Source organism: Haliotis asinina, chromosome 10, assembly GCF_037392515.1.
Source record: "Haliotis asinina isolate JCU_RB_2024 chromosome 10, JCU_Hal_asi_v2, whole genome shotgun sequence".
In the NCBI taxonomy this organism is placed as follows: domain Eukaryota; kingdom Metazoa; phylum Mollusca; class Gastropoda; order Lepetellida; family Haliotidae; genus Haliotis; species Haliotis asinina.
The window spans coordinates 7,382,617-7,406,903 of record NC_090289.1 but is presented as its reverse complement, the minus strand read 5'-3'; the positions used below and the strand labels follow the sequence as shown (position 1 = coordinate 7,406,903).

The 24,287-nt window shown below is 42.0% G+C and overlaps 1 protein-coding gene across 5 annotated transcripts; it reads right to left on the bottom strand.

Annotated features, from left to right (window-relative positions):
* Window positions 1–4: 4 nt before the first annotated feature.
* On the bottom strand, window positions 5–23,703 carry LOC137298473 (collagen alpha-1(I) chain-like). Of its 5 annotated transcripts, none has more exons than XM_067830752.1 (51): window positions 23,454–23,702; window positions 21,086–21,292; window positions 20,067–20,089; window positions 17,874–18,767; window positions 17,027–17,699; window positions 16,332–16,933; window positions 15,331–15,393; window positions 15,075–15,119; window positions 14,834–14,887; window positions 14,427–14,480; window positions 14,080–14,133; window positions 13,710–13,763; window positions 13,496–13,549; window positions 13,256–13,354; window positions 13,007–13,105; window positions 12,678–12,821; window positions 12,377–12,475; window positions 12,118–12,225; window positions 11,729–11,782; window positions 11,296–11,403; window positions 10,973–11,017; window positions 10,462–10,515; window positions 10,074–10,172; window positions 9,633–9,740; window positions 9,291–9,443; window positions 8,942–9,040; window positions 8,569–8,622; window positions 8,291–8,344; window positions 7,853–8,068; window positions 7,431–7,484; window positions 7,067–7,120; window positions 6,600–6,761; window positions 6,308–6,415; window positions 6,012–6,119; window positions 5,749–5,856; window positions 5,323–5,430; window positions 5,128–5,181; window positions 4,887–4,940; window positions 4,599–4,652; window positions 4,330–4,383; window positions 4,020–4,073; window positions 3,547–3,618; window positions 3,303–3,338; window positions 3,050–3,094; window positions 2,542–2,601; window positions 2,237–2,251; window positions 1,840–1,978; window positions 1,472–1,575; window positions 1,243–1,320; window positions 797–1,000; window positions 5–610 (listed from the first exon to the last, which is right to left on the bottom strand). In XM_067830752.1, exons 1-51 carry the CDS (start codon window positions 23,509–23,511, stop codon window positions 458–460), a joined length of 6,306 nt encoding a protein of 2,101 aa, XP_067686853.1. In that variant the 5' UTR covers window positions 23,512–23,702; the 3' UTR covers window positions 5–457. The 5 variants fall into 5 exon arrangements, with proteins under 5 accessions (XP_067686853.1, XP_067686855.1, XP_067686854.1 ...); XM_067830754.1 differs by having other exon boundaries at window positions 16,332–16,924; XM_067830753.1 differs by having other exon boundaries at window positions 16,332–17,699; window positions 17,874–18,079; window positions 18,179–18,767.
* Between the last annotated feature and the right edge of the window lie 584 nt (window positions 23,704–24,287).

The following is a 24,287-nucleotide window of genomic DNA, read 5'->3' as shown; positions in this document are numbered from 1 at the left end:
AAAATAATTTTTTAATTTTATTTCCCCTTTCAGCTTCGCACCGACAATGAAAGATGTTATTGTAAATGGACATGGATTAATCAAATGATAATATTTCTTTGATAAAATGATAAGTTTTCCTTGAGGTTCATCCCAGATTTTTGGCGAGGTGTGAGTCAATCGTGGCAGTGTTAGAGTTGTTGTATCACAATATTTACATCACAGTTGAGTGGTGTTTCCCCGCCAAATGTCATTGGTGGATTGCATCACAGTTGCCTTGGTAACAATGAGGTCATCAAAGTCAGAACGAGGTCCTACATTCACGTGATCTTTAAAATACTAGCATACAACATGTGGACGGAATTTGATTTGGGCATTGAAAATACAGACCACTAACATGGATGATACTCCTTGAAAACGTTTGGCCCCATAGCACCAAAATATTAAATTATGCAAATTAGCTATGTATCTTGTCGGTTTAGCTGAAGCACACCTCTCCTAATTCGATGCCAAATTGTTGGTTTTCTCCACCAATATCGAATAGCAAGACATCGACTAAAGGCAATAGTTCTGATTTGTTGGTCCTAACTTCATATCTGTTTCTATGCCACTGGTTATCTTTGGATGATACCTGGAAGAGAAAAACGTTAGTGTAGATAGGCATGCTGTCAGAAAGTACGATGTATAACAAGATGTCATATTTCTGTGTCATATTACACAAATTCACGTGGTACTCGTAAATATGTAAGCCGCTTTCCCTCAATATCATTTAAAAAAATAAGAAATTGCAAAATTTAGTCTGAAGATAACTACTTACACTTTCACATTCTCCCTCCAGGATGTCGATGTATGTTGACCTCTTGAATCTACCCTCAGCTGAGTCAAGTTCGTCGCCGGAATCGGTGATGAAGCGGGTGCCGTAGGTGTGTGAGTTGAGGCAGTGGTATGTTACTCCCTGTCTGGCGCTCTGGGAGTCGAACTGGAGAACCTTCATCTGGCGATCGTCGATGTCGTACTTGAACTGTAATAAGATCACCGTTCAGTCAGATGAATGCGCTCACTGAGAGGAGAATATCTACATTGTAACCTAAGGTCAAATGTCAGTCTTTGTGGTTTCCAGATTCATTACAAGTAAGGCAAGGTTAAAAAAAAACAGTATCTGATATAGTTTGCTGTTTTTCTATGATATTGTACATACTAATTGTAGTACGAAAGTAGATCATTTTTTCTTGATACCAAGAAACAATAGCGTCGAAGACGTACCTGTTTGACCTTGCCGAAGACATCGCTCATGAAGTATTGGCCACTGGTGGTGTCCTTGGTCCAGCGGTCACGGCGGTACTGAAACGGCAACAATGACATAAGAACACAGCACAATGTTAATGCAGAACATCTTATTCATTGTATATAAAGTTCTTAAGAAGCTACTTTAATCCTGTTTTCTGATATTTGAATAAAAAAGAATCAAGTTTTGCTGTGGTCAATAACCTACCTCACTAAATTTGGGCTTCACACAAGTCTCAAGGGTTTCCATTCTGCAGAATACCTTGATGGCGTCAAGAGCAGAGTCGCCATTAGGATCGATCCAGTATTCGCCTTCAAGAAGAAATGCACTGATTAAAGATCTGTTTCGAAATGGTTCTGTCTGAAGTCATTTTGAAGCAATTTTCATTTATTTTCTCTGCAGGTTATGTTTACATCAAAAGTTTGCATGTCGATATCTTCATGTCATATATAGGACATTTCCTCTTTTATAAATATCACATAAAAGTTGTGTCATGTGTACGATTCCGTGTTTACGAATCACATCAGCTCCATTGCCAAACGTTACACGTGACTGTCCTGTTAGGATTTACTGACCATCCTTGAAGTCGGGGTTGCTGAGTTTGATGTCCCTGCAGTTCTTGCCAGGTGAAGTACGGCTGCCGAGTCTGGAGTGTCCTATACGGGCGATAGCCTCTCTAACTCTGTTGAGGTTCTCATACACTGCCATGCCGCCCTGCATAACACATACATTGTCATGAAATCGTAACACTTCATACTGACATGATGTTGATTGCAACCAGTTGTTGGGTACTTGTAAACAGTAGGCACAACATTTATACTGCAATTCTTAAGCATTGATTTATTAACATCAGACGCATTGAGGTATCTGTAAAGCCATTTTGTTACTTCTGCCAAGGTGTCCTTAACACTATGCAATTATTACGTCGTCTTGAGACTGTACTATTTCATCACATATTGAAACTGTACTTACCTCTGGCTCATCATACTGAAAAGGAAAGACAGGTTGTTATTAGATATTGATATTCATTATATAAATATCTTAAAATAGTGTCTTTTGTTTTTTCATTACTATTAATGTTTTTTGCCAAAGCACCCTACTGACGCTGTGGTCATTGATATGAATTGATTCAGTGATTTTATATTATTGTCACAGTAATTTTGTTTAAAAGTATCCCTCAATCGTAGGGTACACTAAATTGTGCGGATTGCTGTGCTGTACAAGTTGCCTCATTGTCATTATAATCGTATTGATCAACAGCATTAATGATGACTAACTTGGTATGGGTCTGGTCCCTTGTTCCAGTTTGGCTGAGGTGAATAGACTGGTCCGTAGCCCTTAAAATATTCAAGTATGAAACAGTTATTATTCCATCAGTCATGACACCTAGGGCAGACATAAAGGAAATGTTCTACAAATTTCACGCTTAAAAATGCACTGTTACTAATCGCCTTTATTCCAATACATACAATTCAAAGTTCTACTTCTTGTAAAAAGGGCAAGAACGTGTGCCGTCTCAAACGACTCCTATAAGTGAATGAGGTCTTGAGCTTTAAATATAACATTCCAGCCTTATTAAAGGAGGAAGGTTCATACAGTGGATTTAAATATGGAATAGGGAATCATAGGGCGAAACAAATCCATTGTGAAAAAAATAGAAACATAGGTGGAAAATTACATGAAAGGACACCTTCTATACATTATGGGAATCGAACCTGGAATGAGTGATGGTTTTATATGGCACGCCACTGACAGAAAGTAAATCAACAGCATGTTTGTACTTACAGGTGGTCCTGGTGGTCCAGGAGGTCCGGGTGGTCCCTTGGGTCCCTGTAATATCATAGTTTACGTTGAAAGTGTCATGCTAGGTAGTGTTATTGCATACAATTAACTTTTCAATAAAACATAAATCGGGTATTGTCAGATGCATTTTACAGCTAACAGATTACTCAAGATTGGATGTGAATAGTTTTCATCCGGTTAGTTACGATATTACAGTATTTACTATTCAAGTAATGTTTTGCTTTTGTCCACTTACGGAGAGTCCGTCGTCTCCAGCTGGTCCACGAGCACCCTGAAATCAGAAGGTCAAATAGCTAGGAATAGGTTTAAACATACTGTCATAACATTAAGAAATGGTTGTGCTTTTCCAATCAATATCATTCTTTTAAAGTTTAATGGTTTCGAAAGTCACAAAGAAACAAACAGTGGATGTCACAAAGAATCTAAGGGCACTAAGCGTCATATTATATTGTTGTACGGGATGAACGTGTAATGCTCACAGAAGGTCCGGGGGGTCCCTGTTGTCCGGGGCTTCCACTACGTCCGGGGCGACCGCGACTTCCAGCTTTTCCCTGAAAAGATAGCAACATCATCAACATCTCGAAACAGAGCATGCGTCAAGGAAAATCCATATCATCTGCTATCCATTTTGACAGTGATAACACTTCTAAACATCGTGAGATCTGACGAGGCAGATTTACCGGTTTGTTAAAAAGAAAGCTATAATAAAAACATGTTGATGGGTAGCTGAGAACCAGACACGATTTTCTGAAACTGCCATTTAAAACTCAAGACAAATGTTGCTTTAACGTTTGCATTCAGTTCGCGAAGTGAATGTGGTATATTATACTATATATGCAATCCACGGATTTATGACTCATTTCCACCAGTATTGATTGCTCCTTTACAGTAAGTACATGGTTACAGAGTAAGGTATAAGTCTTGCAATAGATGAGGCATGTCCTTTACTTACACTCTGGCCAGCAACTCCGGGAGGTCCTGGTGGGCCGGGATCTCCATTGCTTCCCTAAAATAAGTCATTAAAAGATCAAAATAATACCTTATAACCAACAAAATTGTCGCTTCTATGAATGAATAAAAAGATGATGTTATGTGTTTCCGAATGATATCAATAACATTTAACTTGGATGGTGCTAGAAAGTCGATAATTCCAAAGAGGACTTGATTACCTGTAGATGATAATAGTTTGAATATTGTATTATTATATACTGATCAGTTGTTTAGTCGTCGCTACCAATCAGACTAGAGTTAAGGTTACTTACGAGAGGTCCGGGTGGTCCTTGGGGTCCAGGCATTCCTGGCCAGCCCTTGTCGCCCTGTAATATGGTAAATTCAGAGTCACATTCTTGTCATCATTTGACATTATTCATAGTTTTCAAGCATTCACTAAGGGGAATAATTTAAACTGACATATTTAAAACGTGACAAATTTTGAAAGTAGTTGATAATTGGTTCAAATATGAAAATGCAGATAGCATATATTTTGTGGGACAATATATATGACAGAATATCAGACTCTGCCACTACGTACCTTAGCTCCATCCCATCCGTTTTCTCCCTTCTCTCCTTGAGCACCGCGGGCACCCTATAATAAAGCATTGACCCGTAAGCAGAGTATGGAAGTATATTATGCAATTCAACACAGTAATTGACCTTAACAATAAATGCATTATATTTGATGTGCAATTCTGAAACACTATTTTATTTGAATCCATCCACATGGTGAATATGAGCAACTGTACTCCAGGTCCATATATCAACATATTATTTGCATTATTTGTTTACATGTTTGAAAGAGATGTATATGTAAGATACATACAGCGGGTCCACGTTGTCCGGTTAATCCAGCGGGTCCACTGGGGCCAACTTCTCCCTAAACATAAGTAATATATATGTATAATGGATCATACAACATGTCATTCTTCAGAAAGGCGTATTTTATGTGTAAAGAGTTCTTGTACACTCAGTGAAATGGTATCTCTCAAAACAAAAACATGATATACTAGTAGCTTTTACATCAGACTACTTTACCACAGTTAGCATATACATTCAAAACTCACCCTCTCGCCACGTTCTCCCTGAGGTCCGGGAGGTCCTGAGTTTCCTGGTGCGCCCTGGAATTCAAACAGTCTATTAAAATCACGCTCATGAAATATTCGAAAGACACCGCCATATTCAAATTTACTTATTAGGGTTAAAAATGTTCACTTTTGAGGGAACAGGATATATCACTACAACATGCTGCTACAACTTACAACAGGTCCGTTAAGTCCTGGTGGTCCAGTGGCTCCAGCGGCTCCACGAGCTCCCTTTGCTCCTGGACGTCCAACAGCTCCGAGTGGTCCATCCTTTCCTGGAGATCCCTGAGACAAATCATCGTGTTCCATTTAGAGTAGAGGTAATAATACATTTAATTAATTTCATGAAACGTATTCGGTTCTCTATCCATTAGAAAGAAGACACAACCAGAGTCACCTGCATACAAAGGCGTGGTGTGCTTCATGTGAGAACACTAATTTCTGTTGTCGATTTTACCATTTCTTCAAGAGACACTTTGGCGTTATAACCTGTTTGGAATGATGAATATATAAGGTAAATGTACACATGCGCTATGTGTATGTGCTACATCTTTCACGTTTTGCACTGTTGGTGAATATCATAATACTTGGCAGAATCCTTACGGGTTGTCCAGTCTCTCCTGGGTAACCAGCAGGTCCGGTAGGTCCTGGGGGTCCGGCTTGTCCTGGGGCACCATCATTTCCATTTTCTCCACGAAGTCCGGGCTCTCCCTATGAAAGATATTGGGCGTCATAACGTTTGTGTTTGTGAAGTGGAAAGTCTTATATGATAGTTTGTTCAGTTTGCATACAGCATTCACATAATCGAGTGAAAAATTTAACATCACATTTGGCGCACATTCTAGATTAGATGGACAAAAACTCACGGCAGCTCCGGGGGGTCCAGCTGCACCAGCCTCTCCCTGAGCACCTGGGAATCCGTTGGCACCACGCTCTCCTTGGGGTCCTACTGGTCCGGCAGGTCCAGCTGGTCCCTGCATCAGAACAATACGATTGTTCAATGCATGAATTATTTGTTAATGAAGCATTAAAGCTGATCAGTTTCTGCCAAGACTTTTTCCATAACGGACAACGTGGCATTGTATCTTCAATTTATCGGGCTGAAACATTGCTCTTACAGGGTCGTATAGTCATGGACATCAATGGAAGTGAGTATACTTACGGTGAGTCCGGTAGATCCTCTCTCTCCTTGGGCACCATCAAGACCAGGAAGGCCAGGAGAGCCAGGTTCACCTGCACGACCAGGAGGTCCAGTCTCGCCACGCTCGCCCTAAGAAGCAGATAACGTTTATACTGAACACATGCCTGTATAGTTATAGATATATCTATATTGTACCATAATGCTTACAATGCAAACATTAGTTTCAACTGGAACGATTTCAATTGGTCTTCATCCAATTCTACAATTGTTGAATCAAATATGGAAATGAGTCAGTCTAACAGAAATCACATACGCTATCTCCGGCCAGTCCAGTAGCTCCTGCGGGTCCGGGTGCTCCTTGAGCGCCTGGGGCACCAGGGGGTCCAGCACGTCCTGGGTCACCTGGGGTTCCAGAATTGCCGGGAATACCAGCAGATCCACGGTTGCCCTTCCTGCCCTCGCGTCCTTCATTTCCCTGAAAGTCATCGCACAGTTGCAGAAGGTTGGTTGAAATCCCCAAAGCAACGGAAACGGATTGCCTACGAATTCCTGACGCACGTTTTAATATAAATGGCCAACCACATGCATTTTACGATAACATGGATAATCTAAATACAATGTTAACCATTTTAATTTTAAAAGATTGAACAACTAACGATATCAGACGTCGTCCACAGTACCTCCATATCACAAGAGTGAAACCACGCGGTAGATCTAGTTATCGTTAAATGAGCGAAGGTAAGTCACACCGCTCTGAAAAATCTATTGAAGTGAACGTACTGGTGCGCCGATTGGTCCAGCCTCGCCTGGGTATCCACGTGCTCCGGTGTCGCCCTGAATGAAGAATGATTTATTGCCATTTAGTTTTACAAAAATTCAAATTGTTAGTATTGAAATTCTCATTTTTAAAAGGGAACTAATAGTATATAGTACAAGCGACACGAAACTGAATTTAATACTGCATTTCCAAAGAAATAGATATGCATGTGAATAAGAGAAAATGTTTCAATCAAGTTTGTTTAGTAAATCAAGCCATATGGCCCATAGATATATAAAGATAATAGATAAAGTCTATTTTGGTTATTTTAAGTTTGTTTTACCACTTCATTATATTGTCCTATAGTAGCTATATATGACATTTTACCTTGGCCCCAGTCTGTCCGTCATCTCCTGGTTGTCCCATCTCTCCTGTAGGTCCCTGAATACGTACAAACACATCGTTGCAGTTTTATGGAAGTACGGTGCTTAGAAATAATTATATTGTCACATATCACCAAATACCAGGTCAGAGAACTGAATGACAATATTAATACTATCAATGATATAACTAGCATATTACCAACAACAGTTTTGTATAAAGATACACAAGATCGGAGAATGGAAACATGTCATAAAAACATTATGACACTAAATTATCAAACGATTATATACTGTTTACTACAAAGATTCTGTCAGTTCTGACAAACAAATACTTTCACGATTCTATCAATAAGACAACATTCTGTTAATAAACGATTCAGGTGTAGGTTACACATTACAGACAAGGTCCACAAGATCGTCACTTACAGCAAGTCCAGTTGGTCCTTGTGGTCCCTGGGCTCCTGCGGGTCCTCTCTGTCCAGATGAACCTGGTGGGCCAGGCTCTCCAGCGGGTCCAGTTTCTCCGCGGTCTCCCTTAGCAGCAACAAGTCCAGAAGGTCCGGGCTGACCGGGTGATCCTGGGGGTCCAGCCTCACCTGGGCGACCAGGTTCTCCATCCTGTCCTCGCTCTCCAGTAAGACCCTACCAAAAGCAGCAAATCAAGCTTTTGAAAAGCCTTGGAAAATCAGCTGAGGGAGATCAGTTTTCTCTTCATCTTTATCATAAAAATCATAATGTTTATACCACTACGTTGCCACCAAAGATGGATCGATGACTGCATCTTATTAAGGCCGTAACACTGCAGTTAAGTTAAATATTACATAATTCACTTGCTCGTATTTATATGTTGTTTTACAAACAAACCCTGTTTCCTTGAGCTCCGGGGCGTCCAATTGGACCTCTCTCACCAGGCATACCCTGAAACAGGCCACCACATGATGATATACCATGATCAGTTCATGTTTACCTTAAAACTAAGACAATATTACACCTTTATATGTAATTCAGTCTCTTTAAGATACATGGTAAATGTAACACAGTCTCTTAAGATAAAGGGTTTAAAGGTGATATCTTATACTTGGCTGTACAGGTAGAAAAAAACAACGACATGGCTGACATTTGGGTAAACAAAGTTTACTCACGATAAGACCCTGAGCGCCGGCATCTCCCCTAGCTCCAGCGGGTCCGGGTGGTCCCTGAAGCAAACGTAATCGGAATAAGCTACCTGTACCTACATACACTTATATACTAATACTGTTCCATCGCATGAGTTTCCATCGCACGGGGCGATCCATATAGAAGAGTGTGTTTTACTCTCCAGATGTGTTTTAATACTGTACTAACATCACTACAAAGTTTATTTACTGTATCAATATGGGTATCAAACCCGGTCTTGACAAGTGTCATATAGGCATCTGATGTCCGAATGAAGCATTGAGCAATTATTTTAGTACAATATTCCCATTTTCATCACTGAAAGGTTTGGTGAATAGAGTCACACTGCGGATTACTTACAGCTTGTCCGACTTCTCCGGATGGTCCACTTGGTCCTCTCTCTCCTGGTGCACCACGTGATCCAGCAACACCAACTTCTCCGGGGGCACCACGTTCACCCTAGGAAACAAGAGACAAAGTCCTCACATTTGTCGTCGTTTTATTGATTAAGGATGAAACAAAACGTTCACTAGTACTCAATATATGTAATATCGGGAATCAGTAGCATCCAACAGAACTACAGATGAATCTTCTCAAGGTTATTCATTGTTAATCCTTCTGTGTCCGAAAAAGCTGATTTCCTTCCATGGGTGATACTGTATCATTCAATATACTGCTCTAAAACTGGACAATCGAGAATGCTGCTTACTCTCTCTCCGCTTGCGCCAACCTCTCCGGGGATTCCAGTCTCACCGGGTGGTCCTGGGCGTCCAGCTTCGCCGGGGGGTCCAGCGGGACCGGGAAGTCCCTGGAATCCTTGCTCGCCTGGGCGTCCGGAAGGTCCAATCTCTCCTTCAGCACCCTATGTTTACACACACACATATTATGAAACCATTACTCATGGAATGCATTACAATGTGCAAAGACAATTTGTTTGGCGTGTAATCTTTTGTTGTGACTTATGATTAATTTTCATGCAAATATACATACGATGATGTTTATTGAAAAATTATGCACGAAATCAGTTACGGTAAGGGTTTTCAGGACGTACGGGTGATCCTGGGGGTCCCTCCAAACCAGCCTCTCCAGCGGGTCCTCTGGGTCCACGGGCTCCTGGTGCTCCTGGTCTGCCAACATCACCGTCCTTGCCTGCTGGGCCCTTGTGAATGAAGATAACGCAAACTGCAGTGTCCTCTTCGTACAATGTTAACTTAACGTATCCAAGATACAGAACCTTCTCTCAGTATCACATTACGGACACACACACTGAATTACTTTCTTCAGCATATAACGAGTGCAGAGGTCTCAGATGTACAGAGCATCGTTATCATTTTGTACATAATTATATGATTGTATCGAAATGTGATTATTGCGGCTGTCTGTAAGTAAAATATGTGTATTACATAAGAGGGCACAATTTTACTGTAATTTCAGATCTCGGACAACTCGAAGTCGCTGTTTGCCTGCACTTCAACCTGTAACGAATACTTACAGTGTCTCCCTTGTTTCCAGCGGGTCCCTGAAGACCTGGTGGTCCCTGGATGCCCTGGGGTCCTTGTTCTCCTGGGTTACCATCAACTCCGGGGTTGCCCTGAAACAAGATATTTACATTTCAGGGCGAGAATTTCAAATCACTCTTTTTGATAAATAGAAGTCCATTTCGATTTCATTTTAGTATTCCAGCATCAAGTAACCAAACTGGTATTGTGACAGTAACGTGCAGTATTTACTGTCATCATTTGAATAGACTCGATGGACCTCCGACAATTACTTAATAATTAATTAATTTACTGGTTGTACAAATGTCACTTCCACATGAAAATGGTATTCTGTCCATACGTCCGACGTTTGAGTTAAACACCAGTTTAAGTTGCACTCACAGCGGGTCCACGCTCGCCAGGGGCACCGTCAGCACCAGACAATCCTGGGGCACCCTGTATGGTAAATAACATGATGGCTCAGTGCACGATAATAATAATAACGATAAATAATAATCAACAGATTTGATTTTTAGCTAAAATTGGTACGGACCGCACAGCGTAAAGCCGCGTGTCCTGGCAGGGAGCATACTGAGAGATAATTCCAAGTCTCAAGTCATGTCTCTTGATTTGGCTTGTTCTGTTTGCATCAGCTTTGTTCATTAAACATGGTTTTGAGCTCCATGTGAATGTTAAAGTATATTTTGCTGACATATATTTTGAATAATCAACTTAACTTTTGGGACTACATGTCAGTAGAGGCTACGTCACACCTTAAAGGAAACCAGTTCAATTTATAAATCGTGACTATTTAGTCATCATTGTTTATTACGACATATTGTCATAATGGCGTTATTTCACGAAATGCATGGCTGTCCTCATGCATAAAGTCATTGAGCAGAAGGTTACTCACACGAGCTCCGGTTTGTCCAGCGCTTCCTGGGGGTCCAGGTACACCCTGCAATACAAAGTAACATTGTCTTATTCTTGCAAACATATGGTGGCTTATTTTGCATAGAAGCACAACACATAGGTTACGTTTTTATCATCAAGTAGATGAAATGGAAAACATGAAATCATGCGTTATTCGAAACAGTAGTATTGTTTGCTGTGACACAAACAATGAACATATTGTCGATAACAGGAAGTGTAAATGATAATGTCCATAATTATCTGTGACAATGCCAAGACTTTGTACAGTGTTACAGAATCAAAATGATGCGACGTAGTACTTACTTGCTGTCCAGCCTCTCCGCGTTCTCCCTGGAGACCACGTGCTCCATCCTTTCCAGGAACTCCTGCAGCGCCGGGGCGTCCAGTCATTCCGGGAGTTCCGGGAAGTCCCTGGCAAGTTCCAATATCATCATTAATAGCATGTATTCTCTTGAAATACATTACTGGATATAAACTGTATATCACTGTGAGTCATGTCTGTGTGTTTAAAGTCTGGAAGCCATAGTCTTTATACATCCCTAAAAGGTTCATTAATCATCATTTCCAAATAACCTTATATTTCCTCAACAGAACTAAATCACTGAAGGAAAAAAACTGTGTAATAACTATATTAGTCGTTTTAAATTTTGTTTAGACATCTATTGCTGGAGGAAAGTGAGAGTTTGGCAGTTTCATATAAAACATTACAAATATATTAACGGAAAGTAGTATTTACCCTTTCACCGCTTGGTCCTGGGGGGCCGGGGGGTCCACCGGCTCCAGTGGCTCCCTATAGGAGGAAAATATCATTAATTGCAAAATCCATACTGAATAATGAATAAAAGGAATTCAGCATTTTACAAAGAGCAAGAGCAGCTCTGGAAATCTATTTTCAATATTACTTTAAAAATATAGTTGAATATCTTCCAAATGCGTAGATCAACGCTTATGCTGTTGATTACCAGATTGTCTGGTCCAGACTCAATTACTTACAGACAATTGCCATATAGCTGGCAAATTGATGTGTACGGCGTAAAACTGAACCTCGCACACTTTCGTTTCTGAAAGCACAGACAGAAGTGGTACATGCTGGGTTATAGTGGGAGGTTATAATGTTTTGCCTACCCTCTTTCCCTCCTGACCAGGAAGTCCAGGCAGACCTCTCTCTCCTTGTGCACCGGGTTGACCAGCAGCTCCAACCTCTCCCTGGCTTCCGGGGCTTCCATCACGTCCCTGTACAGAGAGTAATATTACACATGGTGATTGCCAAACTACCGAGAATTAGCTGGACACAAATCTGACAACAAATCAATCAACAGTTGTTAAAAGTACGCTATATTTAACACTTTAACTGTTCACAAGATTGGACAACTGCAATACATACCTGATCTCCCTTGCCTCCTGCAGGACCGGGGGCACCTGCGGCTCCGGGAGGTCCTTGGGGTCCTGGGAAGCCAGGAGAACCGGGTCCACCAGCCGGTCCCTGTAATAAGGAATTCATGTATCATAGATGGAACAAAGATACACTAGCAATTCTTTAATTAAGAACACATTAATTGCAATTAATATGCTCACAATGGCAAAGAGTTTGATGTTTGATCAGGAGTAACGATTCGTGTAATTATTAGATTACAATGTTAGAGTTCAACAATGTCCCTTTCTAAGAAGTAATGATCCAAACTCACCATCTCGCCCTTAGTACCAGGATTGCCATCATCACCAGGGGAACCAGGCCTTCCAGGCTGACCAGGTTGTCCGGCAGCGCCATTGTTTCCGGGGGCACCCTGGGCTCCCATTGGGCCACGATCTCCAGACTGACCTGCATCTCCCTATAAAGAGTCAGTATGTTGACTGTATCGTGAGTCATTACAAGATGACTGTCGCATGAGTCCCTTATTTCTTACTAATTACTTACTGACTAAGTCCGCAGAACATTTAATTAATACATCTTACAACTTGCACGGATTGTCCTAATGTCCGACCTGAACGTGTTTTTGCCAAAAATGAAATTTACCTTAGCTCCAGATGATCCGGGGAATCCGGGGGCTCCGGGGGGTCCAATAGGTCCTGCGGGTCCAACATTACCAGCCATACCATCTTCTCCACGGATACCCTTCACGGCAAATACCACACCATCAGCAATTTGATAGTATAATTTAATGAAGATTCCAGAAAACGCAAATAGTTTAAGACTTAATTTATTGAGTAGGATTGTATCTTTAAAACCGTAACTTTATTTAAACGAAAAGGTATTAATCCTTACGGGGGCACCGGGACTTCCGTCACGGCCTCTCTCTCCGGGGGATCCACGGGGTCCCTGAGGTCCAGAAGCTCCAGGGGCTCCAGCTGCACCGGGAATACCCTGAAATATGGAATACAAGCGTTAGTTTGTGGAGAAGGCAATGACGCCCATACAACACATTATAAGTCATACATGAAGAATTATATGTAAAATGTATTTTACAGGAACGTATACATATTTACACTCAAAACGAATACGTACTTTCTCTCCCTGCTTTCCTTGTTCTCCGTCACGGCCGGGACGACCAGATGCTCCCTGTAACATACAGTATAAAAAGTAGTTAATTTATTGGTGAACACATATTCTGAAGCTTAAACACAGACTTTTTAAAAACTCTTCAAAATTATTTTTGCCATCACCCTTTACTGCACAATAGACGCAGGCGATGTAAAATGACATTATTATATTTACTCACTCTGTGTCCTTTGGGTCCAGGCATTCCTGGCATTCCTGGGCGTCCAGCTGCTCCCTACACAACAGAGTAGGCGTCCATCAGAAGGCCATGACAACATACACATATGAAAATAACATCTATAAAACGATGTTTGTTGGGTCATTTGGTGCCATAAACGTTACTGGGTAAAATCAGGCGTACAATGATGACATATATATTATACGAAAACGTTGCATTGAACTTTCGTGTTATATACATTACAAAGTGTTTTGGCTGTGATCCAGTAATGGTAGCCAGGTAGCTACTGTTTAATTTTGTTAACCATGTGTTCTTAGGTGAATAATTGAAGTGTTCAGATAGCATTAATCATGCTAAGACGGTCATCACTTACAGGTGCTCCAAGAGCTCCGGCTGGGCCAGGATCTCCAGGCATACCTTCTTCGCCCTGCATCAGACAGACACAGTTAATAAATAGCCATGACACAGGGAATACAGAAAGGTGACATAACGAACAGGATTCACATTCTAGTAAATAGAAGCAAAGGTAAATATACGAAATATAGCGTATCCGTAGCAAAGTAGAGAAGAAGTAGAGATCAATCTTATAATTTGTCGATTGGGGTATCATTTGGTGTTAATGTTTATTATCTTGCATAACGTAGTGACGTTGCTGAGTCAAATTATCTTGGCTATGTGGGTTATTTATTACGAGAGAGTGACGGGCTGGGTGTCACTTACATCAAGACCGGGGGGACCTGGGGGGCCAGCAAATCCACGTTGTCCAGGGGAACCCTGCAATGTGATCAATCGTGAGAGAAATAGACACGTGTAACTGATACAGAAATGTTACAAAAACGTAACTGATAGATAATAATAATAAGTTACACAAGATATAGTATTGTGTCGCCATACCGTTTTATATGTACTGGATATACACTAATACTGTTTTTAAAAATGTGTTTAAATTACATGTCGATGACACACGACAGACTATATGTATGCAGTTGACGACACACTGACAATTTCAGGTCCTGCAGTTTGACCAACTAATCCTCATTCAGTCGTTTTAACGACCAAACTAGTAACGTTGTCTTCTGTTCCACTCTGACACTTAAACGCTTCCTAATATGGACTGGACAACTTACGGGTGGACCTGGATCGCCAGATTCTCCGCGCGTTCCTTGGAATCCCTGGGGTCCCTGGATATCAACACAAGAGAGTCATTATCTTTACTGTCACTATAACCAAGGGTATAAGTCAGTTGTTTGTCAATATATTTTCTGTTATACAACTTCGAGCAAAGGATTGATCCTCTTTAAGCATGTGATACATGATAATTTACATACACTGAAGAGAGAGCTTGTCTGATGCACTAATGCTACTTACAGGTTGTCCAGGAGGGCCAGGTGGTCCACGTGGGCCAGGTGCACCCTGAAAAAGAGAGTACTCTACATATCTCCACGTTATTTTTTTCTGGTGTCATCATCATTTCATAGTGATTCACAAACACTGGCTTATCAGAATAAACCGTACGTGCTTTGGAAACATGGTGATTGTTAACATTATGGAAAGCACTTTGTCATGTTGAGTTTAAATGGGAAAATAAATGGCTTTTTGTAGATTTCTAGCATGCTTTACTTACTGGTGAGTAGTACTGTGGAGAGAAGGCGGGTCCGGCCTTGACATTGCCTTGTGTGTTCTGGGCCTGCAATATTGTAGCGGAGATAAACACGGTGGTTTCTGTGTGTCAGAGGCAGTATACTATTATACCGTTTAAACAGTCTTTGATTGTGACCTCCATATCAGTCATATATCATCAAGGTAAATTTGAACACCTAAAAGTGCTATGAGTCAAACTAACCTATTATCTAATGGACACTATCTCCTCACTCCATGCATTACTGGTAAAGTCGCAAGATTTACAAGGGTATCTTCCTATCAGTGTACTCTTACATTACTCATTATGTCACGTGGTTTTACCAGGTATATGCGTCCTGTATAGAGATCCCAATAATTTAAATTGAAGTTCATTCACGAAGCAATACAAATAAGCAGATACTGTATTATGATTTACAGGGTTCTGTTTGCAGGAGAACAACACAAAAGCAGAGACATAACAGATGTGCAGTACATTACAAATATATGATGTAATATACATTATAATTCTGACCTGACATACAATGCGATGGATATGTATGTAGTGATCAATACAATGAATTTACGTACGGTGTGAAGGATAAATGTGCAGTAATATCACCCACGTGTCTCTTCTTAGATAAAAATAGCATTTCGGGGTATAGTGCATTCCAAACCTGTGACCTTTTTCTTTTCAGAGAAGAGACACGAAGGTGTCTTTGATGGTAAGTCATGTCACCAGAACATATATGTACAAAAACGGTGGTTACTGTCAGAGAAATGATATTTACAAAACGTGTTCCAAGGGGCAGAGAATGATGACTGTTTTCTTGCTGGACCAATGCGTCTACCACAACTAAACTATACAGACAAGGCAAACTACACATGTGATAGACGTATTGGTCAAGTAAGATGCGAGTGACCACGCCTGAGAAAGGGCACTTTGGGCCACGTTTTGATGTTATATGTTCTTGTGACACGGGTGAAAGAGTGTCGAGAAGGACTCACAGTGCGGCGTCTGCCGCTAGAACCACTACTCCTAGAACGACCCCTGGAAGAAGTACTGTAGGAACGACTGCTGCCTCTAGAGGAAGAAGACCTACTGGAACCGGAACTTCGAGTTCGACTACCTGACGCTCCAGATGTGCCATATGACCGTGTTCCACTAGATGACCCTCTACCGGCTGTACCTGCTGTGCCGGCTGTACCTCTAGTACCACTAGCCCCACCAGCAGTACCACTAGCCCCACTACCACCAGTCCCTGACGAACCACTCCTAGAAGAGCTACTCCATGAACTACTACCGGAACCTCCGCTGCCGGATCTTGAACCAATGTTCAAATCTTTATCGGAAACAGTGGAACCAGAGCTGGAACCACTTGTTTTTGTGCCAGCTGTCCCAGAGCCAAATGCAAAACCTCCTCCTGTTTTCCCTCCCGTTTTTCCTCCTGTTCCGCTTGACCCAAAACTGAAACTGCCTCCGCTGGTCTTACCACCTGAACCGCCAGAACCGCCAGAACCACCACCTCCACCAGCTCCACCAGCTCCACCACCACTGCCAAAAGTGAAACTGCCTCCACTGGTCTTTCCACCTGTACCACCTGTACCACCTGTACCACCTGTACCACCTGTACCACCAGTGCCAAACGTGAAACTGCTTCCACTAGTTTTTCCACCTGTACCACCTGTACCACCCGTACCACCTGTACCGCCTGTACCAAAAGTGAAAGTGCTTCCACCGGTTTTTCCACCAGTTCCACCTGTACCACCGGTTCCACCAGTCCCTCTCTTACCTCCAGTGCCAAACGTGAAACTGCCTCCACTAGTTTTTCCACCTGTACCACCAGCACCACCCGTACCACCTGTACCGCCTGTACCAAAAGTGAAAGTGCTTCCACCGGTTTTTCCACCAGTTCCACCTGTACCACCGGTTCCACCAGTCCCTCTCTTACCTCCAGTGCCAAACGTGAAACTGCCTCCACTAGTTTTTCCACCTGTACCACCAGTACCACCCGTACCACCTGTACCGCCTGAACCAAAAGTGAAAGTGCTTCCACTGGTTTTTCCACCTGTTCCACCTGTACCACCGGTTCCACCAGTCCCTCTCTTACCTCCAGTGCCAAACGTGAAACTGCCTCCACTAGTTTTTCCACCTGTACCACCTGTACCACCTGAACCAAAAGTGAAAGTGCTTCCACTGGTCTTTCCCCCGGTTCCTCCAGATCCTCCAGTACCGAAGGTGAAAGTGCCTGTTTTGCCCCCTGTCCCTCCTGTGCCACCTGTTCCCCCTGTACCACCGGTCCCAAAGGTAAAGCTACTTCCAGTTCCACCACCCCTTCGTTTACCACCGGCACCACCGGCACCACCGGCACCACCACCGGCACCACCACCGGCACCACCACCAGCACCACCACCAGCACCACCACCAGCACCACCACCAGCACCACCGCCGCCGCCGCCACCGGCACCACCGGCACCACCAGATCCGAAGCTGAAGCTACTTCCAGTTCCACCACCCGTTCTTTTACCTCCGGCACCACCGGCACCACCGCCTCCAGCACCACCGCCACCGGCACCACCAGCGCCACCAGATCCGAAACTAAAGCTACTCCCAGTTCCACCACCCCTTCGTTTACCTCCGGCACCTCCAGCACCACCGCCACCGGCACCACCAGCGCCACCAGATCCGAAACTAAAGCTACTTCCAGTTCCACCACCCCTTCGTTTACCACCGGCACCTCCGGCACCTCCGGCACCTCCGGCACCACCGGCACCACCGCCTCCAGCACCGCCACCACCGGCACCACCAGATCCGAAGCTGAAGCTACTTCCAGTTCCACCACCCCTTCGTTTACCTCCGGCACCTCCGGCACCTCCGGCACCACCACCTCCAGCGCCGCCACCACCAGCGCCACCAGATCCGAAACTAAAGCTACTTCCAGTTCCACCACCCCTTCGTTTACCACCGGCACCACCACCAGCACCACCAGCACCACCAGCACCACCTGCACCACCACCAGCACCACCACCAGCACCACCGCCGCCGCCGCCACCACCGGCACCACCAGATCCGAAGCTGAAGCTACTTCCAGTTCCACCACCCCTTCGTTTACCTCCGGCACCTCCGGCACCACCACCTCCAGCACCGCCACCACCAGCGCCACCAGATCCGAAACTAAAGCTACTTCCAGTTCCCCCACCCCTTCGTTTACCTCCAGCGCCACCGGCACCACCGCCACCTGAACTAAAACTGAAGCTACTGCCACGTTTGCCACCAGCTTTACCAGCGCCGCCTCTAGTACTAAAGCTACCAGTTCGTCTACTAGAAGGTCTTCTGGTACTAGTACGGCGTCGACTTCCTGCACCTCTTCCCCCTGCCTGTCTACGTATACGTGACTTAGCTATATCAGATCCCCCCTCTGATGCTTCATCACCGAGCATTTCCTGAAGACAAGACATCAACAAATACCAAATAAGCATCAATACATTATCTGTGCATATGTTAGGGGAGATAACTCGTGCATCGAATGGTTAAATGACGAGGGTTATCTCTGTAAGGAAGTGACGTAAGCTCTGACGATTAGAACTTTCTGAGTGGCTGAGAGTTCAAAAGATGGGTTGTCGTTTGTCAGAGATTCTGAGAGAGACTTTAAACTTTGCTCGCATCAATTTGAAAGACTGTCTTGTCTTGAAAAGCCAAACCAAAACAAGACACTTGGGGACTAATGCAGGAGTTATCCCCTCTATTTATGTGGTGCATGTTTAATATGCCCATAATAATAAAATATCGAACTTACATCATCATGCCGACGTTAATGGTAAATACTTCATAAAGAAAGCATGAATATAAATTCACATAATTTGAATTTTAAATACATTTCTGACATCACCAACCGGGCATCACTTAAAATATTGTGCCATTATTTGGCCCAGCACACAAATGTGCAATACAATTTTGAAAGGTATGCTAGATGTAAAGAAATAAATCATTTACATACAGTGGATCACGGGTAATTAGGATTTTTCAGCGTTCAAGTCCCTGATGCACATGCGCAGAGATGAAATTGACATAGAGGCGTAATCTTCGTAAGCCATCACATGTCACTCCCATTCTCGCGTGCGCTTATCAGTTTGGGTCTCGAAAGCTCTGAAAAATCGAAACATACTTGCAATCCACTGCATATGTATATTCAGTGAGCAATTTGCTACAAAGCTGAAGCACATAATCCCCGGGTGTCTATAACTAATAACTGCTACATCTTCTTTTGAAACAAAATGGCCATACATATGTGCCTGCATCTTTGCGTACCAGACCGTCATGGGGCCTTTTTATGTTTATATCATTTCTCCGAAACACCTATGTTAAAATGATTCAAATACATTCATTTCAAATCTAAACTGTTCAGATGTACTACTTATGTAGCAAAATAAGGAATGCAATCTTCGCTCGCTGAATAGGAGATATGTCATATTCTATTCCATGGAGACTTGGGCATTGCACTTCCGAACAAGATACAGAATTAACTGGCTAAGATGCACGCCTGTGTGTTGGGGCCAAGGTTTAAAGTCTCGAAGTCAACATTGTGTGTGCTAGCATCGACCTGCATAATACGTTGATATTGAACTCTACGCCTTCTCAGAGTGAATACACAGACACGAAGGAGCATGCACGTGCATACTATGAACTAAGCTAAACAGTCGCCGCCTGGTGCACGTGCATCTAGGGAACTCCGATACGCCTACCTGCTCTGTGTTGGAAGGTTTATCTGAAAAGGAAATATGTTTCATAAATAAACATGATTCGAAATTGGATGAATATAAAATGTGGCTTTAAAAATTTTTTCTCGGGTGTATATCTATTCACACGCGTAAGATAGTGGTCTCAGCTAATGGTTGGGTTTCACTAATTAATGAGGTTGAACGCTACTTTTAATCGGACATCAGTATATCTAGTAGGCAAAGAGTCATACATGGAATAGAACTAAGATTGATTTTGGCTTGGTATGATATTATACATCACAGGATAACAAGACACAATCGCCATTTCTAAGTTCAGGACTGACAATGTCACAACATACCACTTGTAGTCTCAGTTTGACTTTGTTTGCGAAAATATATTTTGCCGAATTTAGCTTTCTGGTGAAGCACTATTTTGTTGACTGGCTATGCATTATTTGGTCGAGTTAACGTCGTGACACATGTTATCAACACGGAACAGCTGTTAACAGGATACGGCCCAGTCTGCAAATGTGTCCTTTCTTAGAGCAAAGTATTGTGTCGCCATTAGCATTTGGTAGACATTTCAAATACCGTTGCTCGGTCAAATACCGAATACGCTACTCCATTTGTCTCATCGAATATCACTGCCGCACATCATATTTTCATAATACACGCTGTCTTTTCTGTACGATCCTAGGATACTTCATGTTTTTAGTATATGATATTAGTTTGTCAGTTGGCCAAAGGCCGCAATCATTGTTGAACATGAATGGCACATTGGACACTTTATGATTAAATATATTGTTTTGCCATATGAAAGATGCATATATTATTTTCAAAATTCTTAAGGACAATTTGTATCGTTGGTTCATGATTCTTGGAGAATCAACTGTGTCCTCCTTAGAAAATTAACAAGTCACCCCTGTAGGCTGTTTTAATACAATAATAAAACATACATCCAACACATTGATGAGACTATGCGCTTAAGTAAGGCGCAGTCTTGTAAATACATTGCTTCGCATGACTGTACGGTGTTCACCCACCTGGGCACGTGGCACAGCATACACCAACAGGCTTCACAGGCTCATCATCACCACAGTCGACAGACGCACAGGAGGAGGCTGTATCCTTGCAGATAGCCTGTGTTCCACTGCATGTGCACACGTAGCATGGGTCAGTTATGTCCGGAATCCAACTGTCGCCATCGGCAACCTCTTCACCCGCTTCATCATAGCATTCGCTCTCAACGCCTGGAAATAATGTATAACTGTAAAGTATGTTTTTAAAAAGTAACGTTTTCGTTGCAGTAAAGGCAGTCAAAGATGTACACAATGGGTGTGATCTACTCCGGACATGTATAATTAATAATTAAATACATACACAATATCGCCATTAATAATGTTAGTTGCCTCTCCAGCTCAACATGTTATCTGGCAAAACAATGCTGGTACCGTTTGTCATCGATGTATAGTTCTCAAACTTTGTCGACAAACTATTATTTCATTGGTTGGGTGTAGATGATGGTGTAGTAGGGTATTTGCGCGTATTATCACATCAGATGAGAAAACAGGGTGCCATTTTCTTGGACCCTACTACATACCCATGTCGAAAACAAAAGCGAACTCTAGGAACATTTCGTGTATAGACAAAGGGCAAACGCTCTTTTCAGATGCCAAGTACGTATCAGGTATTACATTTCACTGTTTTGGTCATATTTGTTTTGAAATGCTGTTTCTGTTCTAATTGCCAATTGCTTACGTGGGATTCAACTTTCCCGTGGACCCTACATAACAGGATGAGAGACAGGATAACTCAACTGATTGAACTGTTGTTGACTGTTGTTATCAGGCTCTTCACTTTCTCGTAAGTTCAGGGTAAGTACACATCACTGAAATGTCTCTACGTTCATTAAAGTTCTGACATTGCTATTGACCTTCAAGATATTTGGATAAATACTAAGTGATCGTGACATTTTGTAACATTTTCACTCAAACGTGAAACTATCATTGTTTTACATAGCGTAGCAAACAGGTCTATCCCCAGACAGAGAGCGAAACCTGTTATGTAGCATTTATCAGATCGCATAAACTATCAATGATGATATGTGCACACCGTGTATAAAATACAACAGCATAGGCAAATTAAGTAACTAAATTGATTTAAGCACCGTATTGGAATTAAGTAAAAGAAGAATAAGTGTTGTAAGTATCAAATGCAGTGATACGCAATGGTTCAATAAGAAGGTGCAATCATATTTTCTACAAGACAGGGCACACATATAAAACTGTAAATACATATGATTACACAACAGCTTTGTACCACTTCCTTGTTTAAACAATGACTCGACCGCTATATTAACCGATAAAGTCAATAATTATAAATAGTTCACTATATCCTGTAAAGCCAACCTCCACGAGCGCATACATTTACGCTCGCTAACAATGCCAACCACTGGCGCCTTTACCTTAGGACAATGTGTTGAACATTTAACAAAGATTCTTATGAGATGAGCTGATGAATTGTTATGTTTAAATGAAAAACTAACTTCTTGATAGGCTTTTAGTAAAACAAATTAATATTAATCCAATCTAGGAGTGCGGCTTCAATTAATCATTTGCAACGACAGGTAAAACAAAACCCCATAAAGACCGACCAAGCAAGCAAGGGCAGCTAAGCAGAAATTAAGCTCACATAGTAAACGTGTCATTCGACAACGTGTCATGACCTTCATCTCAACCATTATGCAAATTTCCTAGGTCATGAAGTTTCATTGGTCCACTAAGGTCCCATGCGACCTGCCTACCGTGAACTATTGCCAATATTTTAAACTGACAACTTGTTGCACTGAAAGGTGGTTGCTAACCCAAGTATATTTCTATGGCATGACAATTCATATATACATCATGGCACGGCAGCTTCTGGGCACCAGCTAGAAAAGAGTATACATGCTAAAAGCCCTGCGTGTAATAAGCAGCCCTGATTTCAAGTTCATGAGCCGTGCTTTGTCACAGAGTGTTACGTCAAGCCATTAGCTGGCTGTACAAAGGTTTCAACATACATATGAAATTCAACTTCCCGGACAGTTCTTTTCAATCTAAAGACTTCTGTCTAATGTTTAAAAGTTTCTTTGAATTATTAAACAGAAATTGAAGTTTGTTCTAAGAATCAATTTACAAGCTGCTAAATACTTTGGCACATGTTAAGAAACGCTAAAGTAATAGATACCAATGTCTTCCTGAAGAGGCGACATTTATAAATGACTTCACTAAGTTCTTTTGAAATTTGAATGAAAACCGCCACGGCAACGATATACGTTTGCCGCATTGTCACTTTGCGACGTGTACAGTCACTTTAAACACATGCCTATGAAATAAAACTTATTAAAACGTGCAGAAATTGAAATTAACCCACCTTGAGCGTGTATCACGGCTGCAAGAGCCAATAGGGCTATCAAAGCCTCTCTCCACATCCTGATGTGTAGTCCGACAAAACGTCAAGACATTCACAGACAAACTTTAAAATTACAAGATTGTTTTAGAAGCCAGAAAATGGCTTCTACTACTAGGAAGAGCCGAGCCTGAGCTCCTTGGAGCTCAACAACGGATTCCTAGGAAGTTTGGATACAATATTGTCTGGCAGGCTTGTGAAAGCTGCCAACAAACCCGGTCTGCTAGACCAGGGATTTTATATGGCGTGCATAAAAAATGGACCAATCGGGAAGGCGAGAATTGACCCTCTCTCTGAGCAAGCCTGGAAACGCCAGCCTCCAAACAGCTCCAAACTCCGCAGCTCTGCCTAAATGTAACCCGATACCTAAACAATGGATTGTTCTCGTCTCAGCATCTTTCAACTGTTGACCATAATATGCTTTGTATAACAGATTAATATGAACAAGAATATAAATGTATGCACAATATCTTGAAAACCAATTTTTGTGCTTCTAAATTTTTCATTTATAGATTATTTGAAACATATGTCTACAATTATATTGAATAAAGTTCTTTTTTATTTCACCGACCAATCAATTTCAATGCAAAGTCATGTTTAATATACAGTCAATTCATTTCTTCCAGAAACACTTGTATTCACTTGTATATATTAGCATAAATCTCCAAATACTAACAAAAGAACTAATACCGAAGTCAAAGCAGGAAGAACATGTTCATTAAAACAAAAAAATATTGACCAATGTAGTCTCCTTTGAGAGTAACTTTGAATTGCATTGATAAAATTGATTATGTTTCA

Bases quoted from the DNA above. Each gene is read 5' to 3' on its own strand.
- LOC137298473 (XM_067830751.1), bottom strand. From the start codon at position 23,511: ATGTGGAGAGAGGCTTTGATAGCCCTATTGGCTCTTGCAGCCGTGATA. The intron at 5,182-5,322 runs GTAAGTTGTAGC...TTTGAATTCCAG, and splicing joins CAGGACTTAACGGACCTGTT to GGCGCACCAGGAAACTCAGG. The intron at 4,384-4,598 runs GTACGTAGTGGC...ACCATATTACAG, and splicing joins ACGGATGGGATGGAGCTAAG to GGCGACAAGGGCTGGCCAGG.